Source organism: Panthera tigris, chromosome D1 (genome assembly GCF_018350195.1).
Source record: "Panthera tigris isolate Pti1 chromosome D1, P.tigris_Pti1_mat1.1, whole genome shotgun sequence".
In the NCBI taxonomy this organism is placed as follows: Eukaryota; Metazoa; Chordata; class Mammalia; order Carnivora; family Felidae; genus Panthera; species Panthera tigris.
The window spans coordinates 86,466,254-86,481,558 of NC_056669.1; the positions used below are offsets into that span (position 1 = coordinate 86,466,254).

The window sequence follows — 15,305 nt, forward strand, 5'->3', positions numbered from 1 at the left end:
CCCACAAGATAAAAATCTGTCCCTGAGACCTGTGAGACCACAAAGTAGTACAGTATTCAAATATGTATGAGCAGATAGGAGGGAAGCATAAGAACTGTTTCATCAACTGTAGATAGAACCTTGTCTGTATATCCCGCTCATGTATTTTAATTTTTTTTAATGTTTATTTATTTTTGAGAGAGAGAGAGAGAGAGAGAGAGAGAGTGAATGGGGCAGGGGCAGAGAAAGACAGGGAGACACAGATCTGAAGCAGGCTCCAGGCTCTGAGCTGTCAGCACAGAGCCCAACACGGGGTTCAAACCCATGAATCGTGAGATCATGATGAGCTAAAGTCAAACACTTAACCACATGAGCCACCCAGGTGCCCCCTGTTTATGTATTTTAAAAAAATTTTGGGGGGCGCCTGGGTGGCTCAGTCGGTTGAGCGAGACCGACTTCGGCTCAGGTCATGATCTCATGGTTTGTGAGTTCGAGCCCCGCATTGGGCTCTGTGCTGACAGCTCAGAGTCTGGAGCCTGCTTCTGGTTCTGTGTCTCCCTCTCTCTCTGTCCCTCCCCTGCTCATGCTCTGTCTCTGTCTCAGAAATAAATAAATATTTAAAAAAAAAAAATTTTCCAGGGACACCTGGGTGACTCAGTTTGTTGAGTGTCCAACTCTTGATTTGAGCTCAAGTCATGGGATCAAGCCCCATGTCAGGCTCTGTGCTCAGTGTGGAGCCTGCTTAAGATATTCTCTCTCTCTCTCTCTCTCTCTCCCCCTCTCTCTCTGTCTCTCTCTGGAAAAAAAAAAAAGAAAGAAAAAATTTTTTTCTAAACTTGATTTATTTTATTTTTGTCCTTTAATATGTATGTAAAGAGGTATTTCATTTCAAATATATCATCCATTCAGACAATGCAATTAACTGTCACTGGTTAAGATTGCTAATAATTGAAAATGTCAAGAGGAACATCAGACAAAGAAAGCTCTTGTGTAAACACCATACCCATCATTATAGTAAGTGCCCTGTCGGAACCCCATACCTTTGCTACACGCCTAGCATTCATGTAATCTCGACTCCGATCTTCAATCATTTTTTTAGCTAAATGAATATTGATACCCTAGGAAAAAACAAAGGGAAATGTATATTATTTTAAAATTAAGTATATTTTAACATTAGCATAATACAGTTAATCTGTTCATTTACTAAGTCACTTTAAATTCTTTATTTTAAAGGACTTTGTTAATAAAATAAAGATTCAATCACATTACATGCTTCAGAGATCAAGGAGGATCTGCTTATATCTGTTAGGAGCTGGCAGTAAGTCTCCATGTATCAGGAATTTCTAAAGATAAGGAATCATTTGGAAAGGGTCAATTATTTCATATAAGATTATACTAATAAAGAACTCTGTACAGATTCATCAGGGTGAATAGCCATCGCTTCACTTTAAAAGTCCTTTTTTAACTAGGTCTGCATAACTTTAAAAACAAATGCCAAAGTAGCATGGAGATATAAACATTATCTTTCACGCTTAGTAATTCTCAAAAAGTAGTCCAAGGAGTCCTGTTCCCTAAGACCCTTTCAGGGGTTTTCAGAGGCTACATGATGTTATTAATATCATAACACGTTGAATTTAGAAGCAGATATGAAAATCTCCCATTAACTTCTATTAAGTTAGGTAGAGATTCACAAAAATATAAAACAAGGCCACTCTCCTCACTAAATTTTTCTTGCTTTGGAAAAGACAGTTTGTTTTAATGCTATTTATGTTAAAATTTAAAATGTAAGGAATTTATTATTGTGAAATACAAATGAAATAATAAATATCTTGGAAATTTCTCAGTTTTAATCTCAATATGCTAAATACTAATAGATAAAAGCCACATTAAAATTAAAAGTTCTTTGTAATCTTCATCAATTCTTAAAATCTTAAGACCAAAAAATTTGACAATCACTGCTCATGCCTATGAGGGAACAGTTTCAATACCCTACACAGTTCTTCCCTATCACAATGGACATATCAGAAATTTTGTTTTAACAATAGAGCTTATTTGGCATGTATGTTTACATATATAAGCCGATTAGCTCAGCTGGTTAAAAAATATGCCAGTGATGGGCACCTGGGTGGCTCAGTTGGTTAAGCATCTGACATCGGCTCAGGTCGTATCTCACAGTTCAAGTCCAGTATCAGGAGAGTCCAGTATCAGGTGAGCTCAAGCCCCGCTTCGGGTGAGCAAGAGCCCCGCTCCTCTCTCTTTCTCCCTCTCTCTCTCTGCCCCTCGCTCACTTTTGCCTTCCCTCTCTCAAAAAAAAAAAAAAAAAAAAAAAAGCCACTGAGACAAAGATCTTGGACTGCAGCCTCCCTGCATGCCAACAATCACAGCACTATAACTACATGAAAGACAAGCAATGCAACTGATCATTACTCCTGGAAACAATTCTAATAAGGTCCCATTTAATAAGAGATGAATGGCAATGTGTATGCATGACCGTGTGGTTTAGCACTGAATACAAGTGGTTTTGTAAGAATTATAATTTCTCCCAGGGTATTCTCTAAAAAATAACTCAGTAGTATTAGGAGACTCTCAAAACCTTCCAAAAACATTAGGGATGGTTCTTTGATTACAATCAATATAAAAACAAACCTGTGTAGCACTAATATCCAGGCACCTTATACTAACGAGGCCAGAATCCACAAATCCACAATGCATAAAAATTAAAAACAAAAAAACTAAAAATGGCTTAGCTATAATAATAAACTACTCTGGCCTAATTTACCTCTTCATACTTGTTATAGTCTCTCCAGAGTTGTTCAATATTGATCATTGGATTAACACAACCTCGTTGATAAACTCTTCGGACAGCTGTTATTCTCTGATTTTCTGCATAAGATCCAACAGCTTCCCTGGCATTGGATTAAAAAAATGCTATCAATTATATTACAGCTAAAGCCATTATTCACATGGGAAAAAAAAAAAACTATAAAAATACTTACACGCCTTTTAAGAAATTAATGTAATCCACCCAAATCTAAGAAATAAAATAAAATGTCAGTATCTTTCTTGATATTTTCAAATTTATTACGTGTATAGCATATATATGGAAAAAATTTAAGTCTACCTGATAAGACATAATTTCCATTCCAATTTTATCCAGTGCAAAGTCATATGCTTGAGCCATTTTTTCTCTGAAATAAATGTGACAGACATGTATTTAAATTATTTATTTTCTAAAAAGGTTTTATTATTCTTTTAAGATTTTAGTTTTAAGTAATCTCTAACCCAATGTGAGGCTTGAACTCACAACCCAAGATCAAGAGTCATATGTTCTATTGACTGAACTAGCCAGGCACCCCAAAATACATGTTAATAAACATTCATTTATTATTAAAATATATCTATCTACAAATAAAACATACTGGGCACCATATGTCAGGTCAGAGCCTGTTTTGGATCTTTTGTCTGCACCCCTCCTCCACTCTCTCTCAAAAATAAACATTAAATATATATATATATATATATATATTTTTTTTTTTTTTTTTTTTTTTTAAAGACACAAACATAACTTCTGATCATAAGATGAAAACAGCATTTGAACTTTTTGTCTAAGCAAAAATGTAAAGACATCTTTGCAAATATCTTTCTTTTGTGTTTAGTTTGTCAATGTCTTTAATGTATATGCTTTATTTTCTTAACTACTGCTTGTGAGCTTATCAAAACTAAAGCCCATATTTCACTTATTGTTATATTCTTTAAATTGCCTAATCTTACATGTAGCAGATTCCAATGTGGAAATATCTGATTCTCTGATTGAGGAGGTACACTGTGTCTGAAGATGTATTAGCTCTGAAGTAAAATATAGGAAGAAAGAACTTCCTCTTCAATATAAGATAATAAAAGATAATGAGGAACAGAAAATACAGAATTCTAGTTATAGAAATTCTAGTTTGACAACAAGCCTGCCAACAAAGTGACTGGGTGTTAACAAATGTACAGTGTTTCAATATAGAAGAAGGGCTTGGGTGATTTGATTCTCCAGAATAAGACCTACACCAGTGGCTTTCTTTGAAGCACTTTTCCCAAGGTTTACTGACTTCTCAGAGAACCCTGACTTTTTGAACTCTTAAGTCTCCCCTAAGTTAAGAGAAGGTGTGAGTTTATGTGGGGTTGACTGTGTGCCTGGAGACGACTTATTCTTAAGATCTTGTTTTAACTTACTTGTAACTTGGCAGTTTACCCTTAGTTTCTCGAACGTATGAAAGATAACACTTCCATAAATCAATGTGCAAAACCTTCATAAGGCATCTCTGAAATAGCTATAAATACAAGAAAATATTATCAGAATCTATGGTTAGATAAATTTCACATGTATGTGGGTGAAATGGAACATTAAAAAAACAAATTCAGCTATTTTCATTAATTTATTATCTTGTTACAGATAAATGGCAAATTTAACAAATCCCTCCTATTTTCAGTTTAGATAATCAAAATCATTCTCATGATTTTGGTCAGTAGAGTATAATTATTTTCTTTTCCAAAATTTTTATTGTGAACATTTTCAACCATACAAAAAACTCAAATAAGTATAATGAACTCTTATATAATCAATACCTAGATTCAACAATTGTTACCATTTTACTAGATTTGCCTATATATGGTAAGTCCTGAGTTAAACTTTAGCATAAAATTCAAAGTATGTTTATGAGAACTCACCTTTTCAACCTTGTCATAATTTTTAGCTTTTATCTGAAGAGAAAGAGAAAAATGTAGAATTAACATTATTGTTTTTAGAGTATTAAAACACCATGCCTGAGATTTTTGACTAATCTTGCAAATTCATCCTTACACTTTCCTACTAATTCTGCCTTACAAAACTAACAAATAGAATTTTGAGTGCAACATGGGTAATTATGCACTGTAAATGTGCCTTATGTAAGCTGATTCTACACAGATAGCTTTTCATCAACTATTTATGTTTAAATTTTATAAATTTCAAAGTGTGTAAGTCACAAGGTGAATACAGAAATATATACAAGACATACAGAGCTTTATGTATCCAATGAAGACAAACTTAAAGCTTTATTTTCCTTGAATAGCTAATTACTAGAACAATCTGAGTACAGTTGCAAGAAGATTTGCTAACTTCGACTACAATTAAATTTCAGTCACCCAGTCAACCTCCTATATCCTAGGCACTATGGTATGAACTGTGGCTACCACAGTGAACAAAACAAGCATAGTCTGCCTGTGTCCTCATAGAATTCACAGTGTAATGGAAAAGTATGTCAAGATGAGGAAAATATAGGGTGCTCTGGGTGCATTTAGAAGAAGCCTAAAACTCCGACTTGAGTAGTTGCAGAAAAGTTCCTGGAAAAAGTGAAGATGTTAAGGATGAGGTGTTAGGCTGGTAAAGGGAGGGAGGACTTATTCCAGGCAAGAGGAATAACACGTGCAAAGACCAAGGTTAAATATGATTAGATTTCCCTTTCTCTGAATATTTTCATTAGATGGTAGGTGGGATCAGTTGCTCAACTGTGATGTATCGACAAATCTTTTTCACCCAGATAGGTGGATAATTTGATTGGTTAGAGAAATCCTGTGGTCCTTTTCTCTCAGCAGTATGTATAAATTTTCTATTTTCTGCCTTATGGTGATGCCAATGAGAACTTTGATGACAAGCTCTTTTTCTTTTGCTGATAACTTGGCTTTCTCTCTGGAACTTGTAAGATTTCCCCTTGATCTTCAGAGTCCATAAATTTTGAGAGGATATGCCTAAGTCTTTCCACTTTGAGGCAGTTTAGTCAAGGCTCTGAAGTCAGAACTCTCGGATTTACACTGACTACCACTTAACCTCTTTTTTCCTTATCTGAAAAACAGTGATAATAATAGCTATTTTCTAAGGCTGTTGTAAGAACTCAAAGAGTTAATAAATGTGAAGCCGTTAGAACACTGCCTGGCAAAGTGAGCACATAGTAGGTGCCATTTATTATTCTATTAGCACAAATTCTGCGTGGAATTTAGCCTGTCCTTTGAAAAATAAAGGTATTTTTCAGCTCAAGAATTAAAAAAAAATTATTGCCTCTCTTCCATCTGTTCCTTTCCTTTTAGAACTCTTATTATACATATTACATCTCCTTGTTCTATCCTCAAAATCTGTCATTTTTACCCTGTCTTTTGCATTTTTGGTCTAGGCTTAAAATTATTTCTTCCACTAGATTTTCCAGGCCAATTATTTAGGTCTCCATGTTACCATTCTCCTCCATTTGACTTATTACTGTAGTTAGTTAAAAAATAATGGGTTTTGGCTCATTTTTTAAAAATCCTGCACTTCCAGTGTCACTGTATTCATATCATTTTGTGGAAGTTGTTGTCTCCTCTATTCTGTTGGGGGCTGTCCCCAAGAGTTTAGTTAGCATCCTTTCTTGTTGCTGGATCCTTAGACGTGTAGTTGTTTTTTCTGTCAGTTCAATGAAGCTCAGTGTTGGCAGACTGAGTGTAGCAGGTGCCCCTTTCTCTATTGCGACAGCTATGTAGCAGGGGTAGACAGCAAACAGGCTGTTCATGGTCTTTGGACAAAGAACCAGAAAGAAATCTTTGTTCAAGAGTAGGGAGGATTCAGCCTGCTGGTTCTACTCCTTTTTGGTTTCTTGGAAGCCACGCTGATGTCAACTTTCCTCTGGGGGTAAAAAGGCAGTTGAGGGGTTCCACGTATTTTTATGGGTTACTTTCTTACTCTTTGCCTTAAGCTCTCCACTAGCCCTCTTCTTTGAAGCTGCCATAAAACCTGAGATTTCCTTGCATCCACCTGCTTGGCTCGGTAGAGGTAAATAAGTTGAGTTGAAAGTGGAAGTGAATTCACCAGCTTCCCAAATGCAGATGACAGACTATATAAAGTTCTCACAACTGGCCAGGAAAACCAATACTCACAGAGAAAATTGGCAAAGGATACGAATAGAAGATCCCCAGAAGAGAAAATGCAAATGGTTAAAAATAATATGGCAACACATACAAACTCCCAAGATGGGAAAAACAAAATAACAGATACCACTTTGTACCAATTAGTATGGTGAAAGTTTAAGAATATTATTACCACTACTGAAGTGGTAGGAGGAAAAGAGAGTTCATACACTGCTCAAGGAAATATGAATTGTTATGGCCCTTATGGAAAGCCATTGGCAAAAGCTATTCAAATAAAAAATATGTATCTTTTGACCTAGCAATTCTACTCTCGGATCTATACTACAGAAACAAAAGCACCAGGATATAAAGGTGTTAAACAAGGTTATTTACTGCTAAATTTGCAGCAGGAAAATTAGTTAACAAAGTAAATATCCAAAACAAATTACCTGTTAGAGCTTTAATTCATTTTATATATACCAATATATTGGTAATTTGGGAGAATTTCCATAAGATTTTATTGAATGAAAAAAGATTAAAATGTGTATAATATGATCCATTTTTATAAAACAATGATCAAAAATAAATCTTATTTGTACATATATATGTTTGCATATGATTTTATGAGCATGGAGAAAATATGGAATACAAAGTTGGTGATATAGTTATGGTGGGCAGAGTTGTATGGATAGGAGGAAGAACAGAGACAAAAAAAAAAAAAAAGGAGACTGTACTGCGGAGACCGTACGTACACGATTTCATTTATCTATTTTTGTATAAGAAATAGAAACCAAAGAATCTGGCTTTTGTCTACATAAATTGGTCCTATGTCTTGGATTCATTATTTATTACTTCAACTGGCATGATGTTCAATACACATATGTAGAAAAACTATAGAATTCTCTGGTCTTAAATACCTGGCCACTGTCATTCATTAATTCAATCAGTAAACATTCGACAGCCCCTCTCTAAAGCCTACACTTATGGCATTAACATAGCAGCCATAATCTCATTACTTCTTAAACATCATTCAAAATTTTAAAGTATCAACCTGCTTTGGTAAAGCAGTGTGATAACAAAAGAATTTAATCACCTTGTATCAAATGCTGAATTTCTCCCAGCATCAGTATTTCCATTTATAAAACAGGGATGATAAGAACATGTACTATAAAGTTTCCAAGGATTGAAAACAAAATAAAGCATCTAGACTTTCCAGATGCATAAATCATACAAATTTATAAAATCATGAACTAAAAGAGCAAACACTTTTCATTACATATTCTCTAAACAGATCTATATAAACCAAGTAACCAAATCGAGGACTATTATTATAATTGACCCCATTTGAGAGAAAAACAAAGGTTATGCTGCAGGTCATATTCAAATTCTATTTTGGTGAAAAATTCCATATTGGTGAAAAACCAGCACAAGAATATGTCAACACCCTGCCTTTGGTATTCCTACTAGGCCATTTTTCTTCTTCAAAACATTATTATCCAAGGTATTGTTTACTAATATTTACATGAATACATCTAGAAGTTAAATATTCTTAATATTTAGCATAGTTATGTAGGCTTGTACAAAATCTACCTGATAACAAAAGCTTGGTTTAAATTTTTTAAATAATAAAAAGTTCTAGATACTGCCTTGAACTTTGACATCAGAGATTCTTGATCTATTGTTAACCAATGGAAAATGCCTCCATTTAATAAGCCCATTATATGCATACACATAATTTTACAAAGCTCACTAGAATTTGGCTCATATCTTATCTATTAAAAGTATCTTATGGGAGCACTTGGCTGGCTCAGTTTGTAGCACATGCATCTCGGGGTTGTGAGTTCAAGCCCCACATTGGGGTTAGTGTTTACTTAAAAATAAATAAAAGTTATGTAATTTTGAAATGAAACTAACAGGCTCTTAAAAAATTATCTTTTGTCTTCAGCTCCCAAACTTTAATGTGCAAATGATCACCTTAGATGATGATCTATCAAATGTGGATGTCTGGGGACACCTGGGTGTCATGATCTTGTGGTTTGAGGGTTCGAGCGCTGCATTGGGCTCTGTGCTGACAGCTGAGAGCCTGGAGCCTGCTTTGGATTCTGTGTCTCCCTCCCTCTTGGCCCCTCCTGCACTCGCGCTCTCTCTCTCCCAAAACTAAACATTAAAAAAAAAATTTTTTTTAAAGAAATGTGGATTTCTGTTTTATAACAGGAATCCCAAGTTATACTAATGCAAAGATTTCTTAAAGTGGTTGGAAATATGCTAAAATATGAATAATTTGTGTGTGTGTGACAGAATGACATTTTTATCACAATTTCTGATGTGGTTACATTATATATATTTTTTAAGTTTATATATTTTGAGAAAGAACACAAGTGGAGGAGGGGGAGAGAGAAGGAGCGAATCCCCAGCAGTTTCTGCACTGTCCGTGCAGAGTCCTCAGCACACAGCCCGACAGGGGTCGTGATGAGATCAAACCATGATGAGATCACGAACTGAGACAAAATCAAGAGTTGGATGTTTAACAACTGAGACACCCAGGTGCCCCTAATGTGGTTGTGTTATTTTTATAATTTAAAAAATCACTATAAGAAAAAATTAAGGATAATTTTTAATACTTATCCTTCTGATATATCTACTGTTTATCATAAGAATTTGTCATTCAGTTACAATTTTACCAAGACAAGAAAAGTTGCTGTGGAGGGAAAAGAATAAAAATTTTATAAGTGTCAGGGTGCCTGGGCGGCTCAGTTAGTTAAGTGGCCAACTCTTGATTTCAGCTCAGGTCATGATCTCATGGTTTGTGAGGCTCTGACAGCACATAGCCTGCTTGGGAATCTCTCTGCCCCTCTCCTGCTGTGCGCGCTCTCTCTCAAAAAAAAAAAAAAAAAAGATGTTGCATTAAGTGTCAACTTCCTACTAATTATTTTTATTTAATGAAGGGGGGAGATAAGTGAAATATTTTAATTAAACTTTAATTGAATTCAAATGAATGGTTTTTGGGGCAGAATAAAACAAGTGTAGAATATTGAGTAAACATAGATCTGTGCCTAACACTTTTGAACATTTATTTCCAGTCCTTTCTTAATGTCCACAATTATTTCTCCAGCATTAATGAACACTGTCTTTTGGAACTAAAACTATCCTCTGAGTAATTATTAGAAGTAATGATCACTTGCAACAGATTATGCATTTTGGCCTATTTCCTCAAATTTAATTTTTTTTCTTATAATATACCTTGGGAAAACAAATCCCATATAACATCAGAATTTAAAAAATATATTTGCAAATTTGTCAGTTATAATAATCATTAATAAATAACTGTATAATTAATTTTAAATGGCTCAAAAACATATTTGACAAATAAACCCAAATGACATGGTACCTCCATAAACAAGCAAAACAATATGAAAGAAAAAGTAAATCTCTATTTTCTTTGTTTAGGTTATTTATTTATTTTTATGAGAGACAGAGAGATGGGGTTGGGGGGGAGAGTATGAGTGGGGGAGGGGCAGAGCGAGAGGGAGACACAGAATCCAAAGCAGGCTCCAGGCTCTGAGCTGTCAGTACAGAGCCCAACACAGGGCTTGAACTCATGAACCATGAGATCATGACCTGAGCCAAAGTCAGAAGCTTAACTGACTGAGCCACCCAGACATCCCTACTTTGTTTAGGTTTTTATATAGCAACTAATTAAGAAAAGTCAGTGCTTATGGTGTTTTTTAAGATTTTATTTTTTTTGCAATCCCTACACCCAATATGGGGCTCAAACTTACAACCCCCAGATCAAGAGTCACATGCTTTACTGGCTGGATCAGCCAGGTATCCCAGTGCTTGTGCTTTAAGACACTACTGGACTACATAGCAGAAGCAGGGCTAGGGCCTCATCTCAAGTGAATTTACACAGCAGTGCTTATGATAAGTGTGATAAATAAATGAATTAATTGTAAACCTATATTCCTAATTTGTATCTTTTCCAAAGTAAACCACATGCACTTTTGTGGAATTTAAACTGAGTTTGAGCTACAAAAGTTGCCTCATTCTGCTTGTCTTAATTATCCAAAAGGTTTGGCCCCAATCCTAAAACCTACAAGCAAATGGAATCCTAATTATAAACCCCATCTTCCATTCTTTTACTCTTTCCCTACTCTTTTCTGGTGCTCTCCAATCTCATATCCTAAAAAATAGGTGTTGGAAGATTACATAAGATATATAGTTTTTAAGTTGCTGGAGTAGCTGAAGTCCTTTGCACCACCTAGTTTCTATATCAGCAAAGGACTGTCTATAAATAAATTCATTTTTTTAAACAAATAATTGTGTGTCTATGTGGTAGGCTCTATTCTAGCACTGGAGATACAGTGGTGGATTAAACTAAGTTTTAAAAGTCATGGACTTCTATTTCAGTGAGGGAGTCAGGTAAATAAAGAAACTAGGTAGTTTAAAATTTTTTTGCTCATCTGTACTTCCTACTTTTCCTACAATAGATTATATTATTTCTACAATTTGTAATTTTTCTACTAAATATAGTTACAAATGATGTCTATATATGCATATACAGTTAGATAAACCTGTTCCTGTCCCATAAATTTTCAATTCTCTGAGCACTTAAAATGTGTCACAGAAATAATATATTGTTAAATATGAGTAGAAAGTATAGACCACTGTTACAGTCTCGTTATGAATACAATTAAAATGTACTTAGCAAAAATAAGATTACCTTCAGTTCTAGATTAAGTTTATATTCATTTTGATTCTTCATACTAACCAAATTAGGTATTAATTGATCTCCCACTTTTCTGAACCAACTAAAAAGTATCCTCAGTGTGTGCACAGGATTTACCAAATGGATACAAGAATATGAAACTTAATTCTATTAACAAGCTTATAATCTACTTGAATACATAAAAGTAATTATTGGAAAGAACATAAGACTAAATTTAAATTATTTTGTATACATTCCATGTCCTATAAAATTCAGAGGAAAACGAGTTCTACGCAATGGAGTTACCAAAGAAAGTTTCACTTAGCAGGTGGAATCCAGGCCATTAATGAGAAAAAAAGGGTAAATCAATGACATGAGTTTCTGGAATTTTCTGTGGAACAGTGAAGACATCCACACCTGAAAGAATAAGTATTAGGAAAGTAGATTGCCTAATTGTGGTAGAGGTCCACTACAAAGGGCCTGAGCCAATCAGAGTTTAAATCTGATGCACAAAAAAATTGTCACCCAATAATGAAAGTACAGAAACTATGGCTTATCCACATTAGGGTGGGAGGTGGAGGTGAGTAAGACTGAGATGGCTTTAGTGCTATGGGATGAGGCAAGCAGGCACTAGCTGAGAGAATAATAGCTAAGAGGCTGTTGCTGTATCCTTAAGTAGGGTAATAATGGCCTGATCTTGGGGGAGAGGAAACAGGGAAAGAAAACCAGTAATACAGAGGGAAGGACAATGGAGGGTTTTTTTTTGTTTTGTTTTTGTTTTTTTTTTAATGAGAATAAAAATAAAAAATGTTATGGTAGTTGCTGTAAAGTTTACTTTTTTTTAGATCTAATATGAGATGGCCATACAATTTCTACAGGCAGAAACTGGTTAAAGTTAGGAAATAAGGTATTTGTTTTCAAGTTAGACTGGAATTAAATATTATTTTTATCAGTCATTTGTTTTAAATGAACTTACATACATACCCAGAGTATATAATGCCTAAGACATTAGGAATATTGTCTAAAGCAGAGAATATACACAATTTTGGAAAAAACATGTATTACCAGGCAGAAAAAAAGAACAGAACTAAAGAGTACATAAGATGAAAGAAAAAGTACAAAATCCCATTTAAGAGGTCAAAAACATTATTAAGAAAGAGAACTGGTGGATGGTAGGATATGCCACAGGTCAAAAGGAATGTGGGTTTAAAAAAGATCACTAGATCTGGTAATAATAAAGTTATTGCTTACCTTTTACAAATTTAAATTTCAAAGTGAAAACAATTCAATTTCTTAGAAGTTGAAATCAATGACAAAATACTAATACTAGCAGCATTTATTAAATACTTAATGTATGTTAAACGCTACTCTAAGAAGAGTTTATATGTATTAACTCATTTAATCCTAGAACACCACTCAAGTAAAGTACTATTATGATTTATTACTTAAAGATGAGAAAACCAAGGCATAGGAAGTTTTAGTAACTTGCCCATGATTGCACAACTGAGCTCTTAGCCACTACACTATTCTGCTCTTCATCAAGACATATGTATGAGGATGTTCCCCAAAAGAGTGCTTCTAATACAGAAACTTGGGACACTTAAATGACCAAAGGCAGAATAAATTATGCTTTGTCTTAACAAGAGCATAGGGTATATACATATGTACATAAAACTTTAAAAGCAGTGACATATATTTATAATACTAAATAGAAATAGGTCTACAATATACTATTTTAAAAAGTAGAACTTAAAAAATATATACACATTTGCTATGTTTACCCATCTACCTCTCCTCCTTATTGTTCCCCCACCACCCATCCAGAGTACAAGAGATATAAACTAAGGAGAAATGCACACAAAACTGTTGGTCAAAACTGTTATCACTGGGAGAATTGAGATCTGTCTCAGTTACTATTTCCGTAACACATTTTCTATTAGCACAAGTTTACCCCAGCAGAGATTGGGTTTTTGTTAAGCGAAAAAGAAAATCATAACTTATTTGGGGCAGTAAACTCCTCTTCTGAGTAATTAATTGATATTTTTCCCTGGCCATAAACAATCTCCATTTTAGATTCATTTTTAAATGCTTTGAAATTGTCAGTCAGGCCTACAAAGCTAAAAAAGTTAAATAATTTATAGGTAAATCAGGCAAAATTGATTTCAATCAAAATTGTCAAAGGTAAAAAGTCTGACCTATTTTGGTTTTGCCCTAATTTACAGGGCATCTGTCAGCAACCATCAATTCCCATCTATAGAGGCAGTCTGTTTTACTATCTCAATTCTTTGCTCCCAGTAAAAACATTTTGTCAACACTATGCCAAACACTATTTTTCAAAAATAACTAACCTTCAGATTTTGAGTAAATCTTCAGATTTTGAGTAAAATAGAGCAGGATATTTTACCTTTTGAGGAAAATACTTTGGTCTGAAGTATCAAAAGTCACTAATCATCAATGCCTCAATTGGTCTGGCTACTCTAGTGCCACTACGCTTCCTCCCATCACTTCCCCAAAATTGTGTGGCATAGAAATTGTTTCTAAACAGTACATTAAAACCAAGAACGAGAAATATGTATAATCGTTTGAGATGTTTAAGCTAGTAGAGGAACGTCAGAACACCAAGTTTATAAGCTACTGATCTCAAAAACAGTATCAATTCCATAATGCGCAGCATGAGTTGTGCTCAAGCAGATGTACTGACTTGACTCATTTCCCCCAAATGTCTTAACAGTTTCTTTCCAATCTATTTATACTGTTTTCTACCCTGTTACCTTAATTTTCAGCTTTTATGAACTGTCCTCTTAATGAAATGGAAATCCTCCAGGCAAACTTAAAATACTACTCAATAATACAATTTCTCTAAGATTATGTACCTTAGAACCTATCTCAGTCTGCTCTCATTTGCTGAGTTAATCTTCCATTAGTATAGTCATACAACCTTTTTCTTTTTTTTTTTAAATGTGTGGAGGGGAATTATTTTTTAAGTAATTTCTATGCCCAATGAGGGGCTCAAATTCACGACCCCGAGATCAAGAGTTGTATGCTCTTCGGACTTAGTCGCTCCTGGAGGGGAAAATTTTTGAAGTGTAAAACCATTTACATAAAACTCTTTACAATCCTTTCTTTTCTTACTGCACTTCTCACTACATTTGCAATTTCACAAATTGAGAATTGCTATTTTTAAAAATTAACAATTGAATTATCACTGGACAAGAGCCAAATTTTAGTCACTCCTCTACTGTGGATCATTCTAGTTTCACTAATCAATTTCCTTCCCATTTTGATAGATTCCTATCAGAATACCATTTCACTTGCCAATTTTCAACGGCATCATAAATTTTTCTATGCATGTCCTCGTCACTAATTCTACATATGATTTTACATTGCTAGATCACATATAACATTTATACTAGATATGTACATATCATGGATAAAGCTTCATCCAGATTTTCTCAAGATCACTTCTGGAAAAACAAGATTAAGCTTCCATAATGAAGTGATACAAATTTAGTGGATTATATTTCTCTACTTTTTGAACAACTTGCCTCCTCTTCCAGGATCTCCTTATCAACACAGATCCATGAATGTGGAAAAAAAAAACATCCATTTCCTCATTCTACAACACTTATACAGTGCATTCCTCAGACTAAAATATCACATTTTTAAAAATCATTGCTTCTATTCAAATACTCTTAATTTTAGATCAGAAGTTATAATTAAATTT

At 34.3% G+C, this 15,305-nt stretch overlaps 1 protein-coding gene across 1 annotated transcript in view; it reads right to left on the reverse strand.

Moving 5' to 3' along the window:
- The window catches only part of CSTF3 (cleavage stimulation factor subunit 3), a 72,013-nt gene that overhangs the window by 16,625 nt on the left and 40,083 nt on the right, over nt 1-15,305 (reverse strand). The window contains exons 4-9 of the mRNA XM_007082033.2: nt 4,693-4,725; nt 4,198-4,295; nt 3,101-3,167; nt 2,976-3,010; nt 2,759-2,885; nt 1,020-1,097 (exon numbers count right to left, since the gene is read on the reverse strand). Coding sequence (XP_007082095.1) covers nt 1,020-1,097; nt 2,759-2,885; nt 2,976-3,010; nt 3,101-3,167; nt 4,198-4,295; nt 4,693-4,725 — 438 coding nt within the window. The remainder of the gene's footprint in view (nt 1-1,019; nt 1,098-2,758; nt 2,886-2,975; nt 3,011-3,100; nt 3,168-4,197; nt 4,296-4,692; nt 4,726-15,305) is intronic.